Source organism: Eumetopias jubatus, unplaced genomic scaffold (assembly GCF_037043125.1).
Source record: "Eumetopias jubatus isolate StellerSeaLion01/CBP00866 unplaced genomic scaffold, mEumJub1_p1.0 scaffold_4, whole genome shotgun sequence".
NCBI classification, from domain to species: domain Eukaryota; kingdom Metazoa; phylum Chordata; class Mammalia; order Carnivora; family Otariidae; genus Eumetopias; species Eumetopias jubatus.
Genome location: NW_028274810.1, coordinates 158,761,548 through 158,770,561, shown reverse-complemented (window position 1 = coordinate 158,770,561; position 9,014 = coordinate 158,761,548). Strand labels below are relative to the sequence as shown.

At 33.8% G+C, this 9,014-nt stretch overlaps 1 protein-coding gene across 1 annotated transcript; it reads left to right on the top strand.

The window, feature by feature from the left end:
* Positions 1 to 1,829: 1,829 nt before the first annotated feature.
* On the top strand, positions 1,830 to 2,197 carry LOC114215723 (large ribosomal subunit protein eL42-like). The gene has a single exon (XM_028111917.2). It carries the CDS (start codon positions 1,844 to 1,846, stop codon positions 2,162 to 2,164), a length of 321 nt encoding a protein of 106 aa, XP_027967718.1. The 5' UTR covers positions 1,830 to 1,843; the 3' UTR covers positions 2,165 to 2,197.
* Positions 2,198 to 9,014: the final 6,817 nt, after the last annotated feature.

Below are 9,014 nucleotides of genomic sequence, written 5' to 3'. Positions count from 1 at the left end.
CATAACAATATCCCTTTGCCAGTGGTTCCAATTCCAAAGCTCTTGGATACCCAGAGAAATTTTAATTTAGCCATTTCTTTTCATAACTTATCCACAAAAACATGGCTTAGCTTTCTTAAACAAAATGCCATTTAACATGCTAAATAATACAACCATCTCTTTCTGAGGTGAAGCTGCCCCTTTGTCCATCTCCAGTGTGGAACCCCAGAAATAGTTTCTTTTAATGGTATTTTTCTCCCTGGGATGCAAAGTGATTCTTAAAATAACAATACCTTTTTTCACTATTTATGAAGTTAATTACCTTTAGAAATGTGCATATTTGTTATTAGTTACATTTTACATTACAAAGCCAAAGCAGAACATATCCTGAAGCTTAGCATAAATTTTGAATTACTTCATATATATTACATAGGCCTAATTATAGTAAACAACAGGACTTGATATATTGGTTTAAAATTGAAGTGTCGTTTGTGTCTTTTCTACTACACTGTAATAAACAAACTTTCAAAAGTGGCCCCAAAAAACTCCTGAAGGGGAAAAAGAGCTTATTTAAATGAACTCTCAGTTTTCTAGAAACAAATCATTGACTAGAAGAAATTGCTCATTAATTACTACAACAACTGGAATTAGGGAATGGAGTAATATAGTCACTTCTTAAATGTAAGCAGAAATTCAATATCTGATTAAACATTTGCTGTATTAACTATGAATAGCTATTAAACTTTAGTTCCTGGATATTGTTTGATTCCCTGAAAAAGTTCTTAGCTAGCTGTCAGTTAAAATGCTCATCAGAGCACTAAAAGGACATATGATTTTCAATATCATAGACTTATTGGAATGGAGCACTGGGTGTTGTACGCAAACAATGAATCATGGAACACTACATCAAAAACTAATGATGTAATGTATGGTGATTAACATAACATAATAAAAATGATAAAAAATATCATAGACTTAAACTCAACTGAAGTGTCACTGGGAAGCATGGAACATTTTTAAAGGTCTTATAACCAAATGACAACACAGTACAAAGCTCCCTAAACCTGTGTGCCTCTGAAAATAAAATAAAACTCAACAACATTTTACTTTGTAGAATGTTTCTGAGTTTGTTCATCGATTGGAAACTGAGATATAAAGCTATACCTGATTGAAAGCCAACCCAGCATAAAAATATTAAGTAAAATATTTTTCTTCAGGGAATTTCTGCAGAAAACAGAAGAGAATTCAAGGCAGAAGATGAACTTTATGTGAAGTGTGAAAAATTTAGGTGAATTTTAGATGGATAAATTTAATCTCCTTTGAAGAGGATTCTTGCTAAGGTATATGATTCAGACTATGCTTGGATGAACTTTGATCAAATAGCTTGAACCCATAGTTTTTCAAGTTTGGAAAGTGATAATTTAAAATTGAAACCAAACTTAATGGGACTTTCTGTTCTGTGGCAAGTGAAAATTCTGTTTCCCATTTGGATCATCCACCTACTGGTAGTTCATGCTCTTTCCAATCATCTACTAGTTATTCATACTATTAAATTTAGGTTAATAATTTTGACTTTTCAACACAGGTATTGGAGGAAAAACTTTAAAGCTTATGTAGAGAAATTTCTCCTGTCCCCAAATCTCTCCATGTTTCAGATCATCTGCCTTCAAGGATAGGAAGATTTAAATTTTATTTAAGTACCAGGATACTGCTCAGCTCAAATTCCATACAGTATCACTGTTAAAATTTCTGCCCTCTGTCCTCTTTTTCTCTGTTTCCTTTCATTGTAGGGTGAAACCTGCATTTGTAAAATGTACAGTTGCAGTTTAAGAACAATATTTAGGCCGATAGCGCTCTCGCAAACATGGTGAACGTTCCTAAAACCCGCCGGACTTTCTGCAAGAAGTGTGGCAAGCACCAGCCCCACAAAGTGACACAGTACAAAAAGGGCAAAGATTCTCTTTATGCCCAGGGAAAGCGGCGTTATGACAGGAAGCAGAGTGGCTATGGTGGGCAGACTAAGCCGATTTTCCGGAAAAAGGCTAAAACTACAAAGAAGATTGTGCTGAGGCTTGAATGTGTTGAGCCCAGTTGCAGATCTAAGAGAATGCTGGCTATTAAGAGATGCAAGCATTTTGAACTGGGAGGAGATAAGAAGAGAGAGGGCCAAGTGATCCAGTTCTAAGCTTCATATTTTGTTAATATTACGAAGACAATAAAATCATGAGGTTATGTTCACTTCAAAAAAAAACAATATTTAACATTCATATGTCAGCCATTACTCTAGATTCTTTAGGTGATCTAACCCATTTACATCTCACAATAAATTTATAATGTAGCTGCTAATTTTTTCCCCAATTTGCAGGTAAAGAAAACAAGACACACAAAGTTTATATAAATATCTCGAGATCACAATGCTGTCAATGGAGAGTTGTGAGTGAAGTGGACAGGGTAGATTCTGAGAACATGATCTTATGCAAATACACTATTTCTTTGGGTATAGATACAGCTAAAGATAGACATAGCCAATATGGTCAACTAGTATATTTATATAGGCAGATATAGACATATGATTAAATATAGCTAATAGAAATAGATACATTGCTGCTCACAAAATACTATAGAGAAAGAAGCAGGAGGGTACAAAGAAAAAGGGAGCATTTCAAGGAACTATTTTCTACAACTCATAGTATCAGAGTGTTACACTGAAGAATTTCACTGTACCATCTCTGGTGGCCATATGACCTTGACAAGACCAGCTTGAAATGGGACATTTTGATATATTGAGAAGATTTTGAATTCTTTGGTTTGTAATTGCTGAGTTATAAACACAAATATACTTTCTCACCACATTTCAAATCTCACTCTTTTCTCCTTCTTTTCCTATATAATAAATATTATGTCTTTTCTCACCAAGAGGTGAAAGCAGTAGGCATCTTTGAGCCTCAGCCTTTCCCTGAAGTTCACGCTACCCCTGACTTCTCATAGTCTCCCACCACAACAGAGCCCAGCAATTTTTTTAAAGATTTTATTTATTTATTTGAGAGAGAGAAAAAGCACAAGAGAGGGGAGCATCAGAGTGAGAAGTAGATTCTCTGCTCAGCAGGGAGCCCGATGCAGGATTTGATTCTGGGACTCCGGGATCATGACCTGAGCTGAAGGCCGATGCTTAACTGACTGAGCCACCCAGGTGCCCCACAGCCCAGCAATGTTATTAAACATGAACATATTCACTACTAAATTAGCAGATATTGCATGTGAAAAACTTAAACCATTTGAAAGTTAAAAAATAACAAGAAGGGGCGCCTGGGTGGCTCAGTTGGTTAAGCATCTGCTTTTGGGTCAGGTCGTGATTCCAGGGTCCTGGGATCTGGCCGTGTGGGGCTCCCTGCTCAGCAGAGTCTGCTTCTCCCTCTGCCCCTCCCCCCATGGGTGTCCTCCTTCCCCCAAAATAAAGAAGCAAAATCTAAAAAAAAAAAAAAAAGGAATAGCAAGATGATTATTTCTACTTCAGGTTTGATTAGTTCCTAAAAGATATACTGATGATAGTTATGAACATCTGTCATTAGAACTTTAGGTCGAATACCTGGTATTTTGAAAATGTATGTTCAGAATCTACTAAGTTTGATTCAAAGACAAAGAGAGAGGAGACTCCTATAAGGCCATGTGCAAGTGATTAAATTTGAAGTAATTTTGATATATCCAAAAGAATAAAAAGTAAGTACTACCTTTTATGCCTTAAGGGAATAGCTCATCATTTTCTTATGAAATAATAAATATGTATGTCATTTATCTCTTGATCAGTACTTAGAATTCTCATATGAATTCTTTTTTAGAAATGCTTTTTCTTTTCTTTCTACTGCATTTATAATTTTCTCATTGTCCTCCAAGAAATTTGGCACAAGTGCCTGGAGAATCTTCTTTGCTAAGCAAATGAAAAGGGTTGAAAAGGGAAGAGTCAGGGAGAGAGAGAGCTTTGACTGAGTTGATTCTTTTAAGGTAAATAGGAAGAAATGATAATTTCTCTTTCAAGGCTGATATCAGATAAAATTAGTGGCTGCCCAAGAGGAGAACTAACATATATTTACTGGGGTCATCTTCCAAGATTTTGAATTTATAAACAAAAAAATTGCAACTGATATTAAATCATTTTATTATAAACTAACTTGCCAAAAAACAACATTTACATGATTATCAGCAAGGCCTGGCACAAGAGAATAGAGACAACACTTTGAAGGCAATATTTGTCTTTGGTCCTTAGAATTCTCCTTCAAAACAAGACAAATTATGCTAAAATAGTATAATTTTAGAAGAAAAATTTCTTATACGATGCTGTTTTAGAATGGAAGTTAGGCATGGTTAACATTAATTCACTTCCTGAGAAAGCAAAATAGGGGAGTTCCTAGAATTAGTGTGGACCTAGATGAACTAAATAAAGCTTTCATCATGTTAAATTTTCCAACAGATTTTCTGAGTACACAGCCAGTATTTGAGTGTGAATATTGGTCAGTAATACTCACTATAGTAGTACCTGTGTTTGAGGCCATATGCCACAATAAACTAGAGACATTTCATATTTCAGTGCCATGCTAAAGAAGAAGAGATTCTGAATTGTTAGAACACATTTGTGTGATCCAGGGATGGTAAGACTCAGAGACAGAAATATGATGATTAATAGAAAGCATCCTTAGATTCTTATAACATTAAACCATTTCGGAGTCATTAATGTTTTGTTTTGTTTTGTTTTGCCCCAAGCCATGAAATCACCTATTCTCAAAAGAAATTTGTTCCTTTTATGGGAGAATAATAATATTGGAGTCTAAAGCCCTAATAGCAGGAGCACACATTGTATTTTTCTCCTTGACTACTGAACGTAGCCGGGGTTGTTCAGGCTCCATAAGCAAGAAAGCAAGAGATTCCTTTTTCTTTGCATCCAAATTAGTAGTTTATTAATTTATTTCTCCACATTAATAACTACCAGCTTTTATCTTCTGCCACTAAGTTTAATATATCATGGTATATATATTTCTTGATCTTAAATGTGTTAAAAACATTACAAAGAAGAAACTGTATATTAAATATGTATAGTAATGTGAAAAGATTAATACAGTTACACAAATACAAAATCAAGCAATATCAAACAAATTTAAGATTAACAATCCAGGCATCATTAATATAAATAGAATTCTAAATTCTAAATTAATATAAATGGTTTAAAATTGAATTTATATTAATGAGATCTGAATTGTTAATCTTAAAGGTAATTATTAATGGATCATAACAAGTTTTTAGGAATCTTAAAAATATCAATATTTGATAAAAATAAAACCAAATCTTGGTTTAAAAACTAAAGATAGCAGTAGAAAATTTTAAAATATTTCATGTAAAATTTTTATTCAAGCATAATTGAATCCAGAAAACTACATGGGTCTTAAGTATATGTCTCAGTGTACTCTTACATAATGATCACACCCATTTTTCCAGCTTTTGGATCAAGAAACTTCACCAGCAACAGCTGTATCCCCTTCCAGTCACCGTGCACCTCCTAAAGAGTGACAACTCACTTGTCTTTAATAGCATAGATTAAAGTTTGAGCTTTTTGTAGATTGAGTCATATAGATGTACTCATTTGGTGTCTGGCTTTTTTCTGACCATTATTTTTAAGGGACCCATTTATATTACTGCCTAGAGTTTTACACTGTGTTTATTCTCATTACATATAGTACTGTATTAATACATGATATTGTTTTGTTTTTGGAGGAGGAGGTTAATTCTATGGTAAGCATTTGGGCTTTTCAGTCTGGGGTTTAAATTGGTAGTGCTACTGTGAAAATACTTGTTTATTTTGTAGGATACATACCTAGGAGTGAAACTGGTAGATCCATTGCTCCATACCCCAGCCAAAACACAGTATTATAACTCCCTTTATGCATATCCCTTCAGGTAGCCGTGAAATAAACTGCTGTGTGGTATTAACTGGCATTTTCCTGAGATCTGATGTTCATATGTGTTATGGGCCGAATTATGCCCCTCACTAATTCATATGTTGAAGTCCCAGCCTACAGTATCTCAGACGGTGACTATATTTGGAGATAGGATCGATCATCAAAGAGGTGGGATGAGGTCATTAAGATGGGCTCTAACCCAGTATGACTGATGTCCTTCTAAGAAGACGAGATTAGGACACAAACAGAGGAGAAAATGGCAATGAACATGGATGTGCAGGTATCTCTTCATAATCTTAATTTAACTACTTTTGTACATATAACCAGAAGTGGAATTTGGATTGCTGGAAATATGGAAGTTCTCTTTGTAATTTTTTGAGGAAACTTCAAACTGTTTTCATAATGGTATACTTTTTAGTGATCAGTAGAATGTCTGTTTAATTCCTTTCTATATGGTTAGCAAATATAATTCGACATTTTTAATGTTAATTTTTGATTTTTCAAATCCTGGCCTTGATATAATCTATCTTTAAATAATTGTTCTTTAATTTCTCTTGATAATACTTTATAACTTTCAGTTTATGGCTTTGCCAGATTTTCATCTGATTTCAGGAGACCTGTATACCTATAAATTGGAGTTATCACACACATTATCATCATTATTATCATCATCACCATTTTGTAAAGAAAGCAGAGGCTTGGGATTTATTTGATTTATTCACTGTGTGCTGGCAAATCCTGGACTAGAAGTGTAGTTCCTTGATATCTGTGTATCCTTAGAAACAGTTAAAAGAGGGGTGGAGTTCTCAGAGTAAATGTTCTTCCAATGAAACCATGGATTTTACTTCTATTTGGTCTTCTTATAACTTCAAAAAAGTAATTACAGAAAAGTTTTATGATTTTTTTAGATGTAAAATAAAACAATAGTAGAAATATTAAATAACAGCATTGAGATTGCTCGATTTTCTAAACTTATTACTTATTTAAAAGAGGGAAATACAAGCTAGAAGCTTGAGAACAGTCTGTCTTTAAATTCAGTCTGTCTCAGGAAAATGCTTTTAGTACTTTGCCTCTGAGAGTCAAGCATTCTCTCTCTCTCTCTCTCTCTCTCCATTTTTTCTCCCTAGTAACTTCTCACTTATCTTTAACAGTGTGTCCTGTTTGAAAGGTAACATAATAATCTATTTTCACTATGTGTAACAAAAAAACACAGTACTTTATGATTTTCCAGCTAAGGAAGCAGAAATGAAATAGAAAATCATGCTTTAAGACATATTTTGTCAAATCTGTTGTGAAGAATTGAAGGTTTTGGATGTTAATCCGTAATGTAGATTGGCATCTTTGAGTACAGATAAACAAACCTGTAGTTTGGTCTAAAAAGAACGTATATCACTGTAGCTTAAGATGACTGTGGTAGAGAGTGAGATAAAACAGCTTTCTGCCTTTTCCTCAGTATGTCATGACTGCTTTATTGTGGGGAGGGACTGGTGCATTGCAGAGTGGATTCAAGCCATATACTTCCTTGGTCAAGGAAATGGAACACAATTTTGAAAGTGTTTTCTGTGTCTACATTATAAGACATCATCATCCATTTCTAACAGAAGTGGAGAATAAGAAAAATTAATTCAAGAAATATTTAATGATCACTTACTGTAGTCCAGGTAGTATATCTAATGCTAAATTAGATTCTCTTTAAGCTGTTCTAGAGGCTTTATTTTTGAGAGGATGAAGATGATGGTCGTTCCTCAGAGAACTCTGAAAATAAAACGAAACTCCAAGCCTTGAATAACACTCATTAAATATTCATTATGTTACTAAACTCTCAAAATACACTGCTGCCCAAATAAAATTTTCTATTTTATTGTTTTTAATATCCTAGTAATTTAAAATTGAAATAAGAATAAAGTCTGCAAAATTGAATTGATGTTTCTTTTTTTGGAAAATATATCAAATGTATCATGACTGTGTAAGATGATAACTTTAGGAAAAGTTGGGTGAAGTGTACATGAACCTACTGTATTATCTTCGTGATGCTTTTGTAAATCTAAAATTACTTCAAAATAAAAAAGTTTTAACAACAAAATTCTCTCACAGTGGCTTTAATATCAAAGTGTGTGTGTGCAACAGTCAGGTATTCCTGGCTAAGTGTATAGCTTCAGACTCGCTGAAGACATGACCTAGGAACTGGAAAGACTATAGGAATCAAATACATATCTAAGCTGTCTCTTTATCTGGACCTATTACTCCTCCCTTATGTTTGTTCTGTTTTCACTTCTCTCTTCTCAGCAGATTCACTGTCTTTGTTTCATCTGAACATGGCTGACTTATCATCTGAACATGTTGATTTATGGCTGCCACATTTATATGACTGTACAAGTGAACATGCACCTCTCTCCGATAACTGACCTATTTTATACAAACCTTAAATTTCTGGATGGAATGATCGTACTTTTTTGTTGAGCCCATAGATTGACTTACACTAACAGTCTTTATGCATAGTACAATTATTTATAGCCAGAGATAGGTGAGGTCAGAGTACAAACAAGGTTACAAAGGCTTACTCTTTGGATTTCTGAAGAAGTCTCAGAGCGTAGGATCCTTCACAGGGGCATCTCATAATTTAGATAAACTATATTGGCACTTCAGTGGGGCTACACCAAAGAGAGTGAAGGATTCATTAACTTCGGGTTCTCATGTCTAATGACAGAACTTTGACTATATGGAAGTATAGAATAATTGTTGCTTATATTTATTATCATTCCCTGGGGTGTTGGACTTTACACTAGTATCATCCGAATCATCCTTCGCTAGGAAGACAGGTTAGGAAAAATTGTTAGAAAAAAATCGCTCTGTAGTATCTTTTATAAAATAGTAATAAAGTTTTATATTGGTATTAATTAACTGAAGTCCTATTTGTGGTATCATTTTCCTTGGGTAGAGCATGATATTAGAGATGGTATACCAGAGAGGAAGATAAAACAGTTATAAAAAATTTTATAAAAATAAAAAAATCAAAACATAAAAATAATCAAAGTTTTTGTTTTTGTTATATCATTGCCAAAAGAAATAAGTCTTACAAGTAGGTATTAA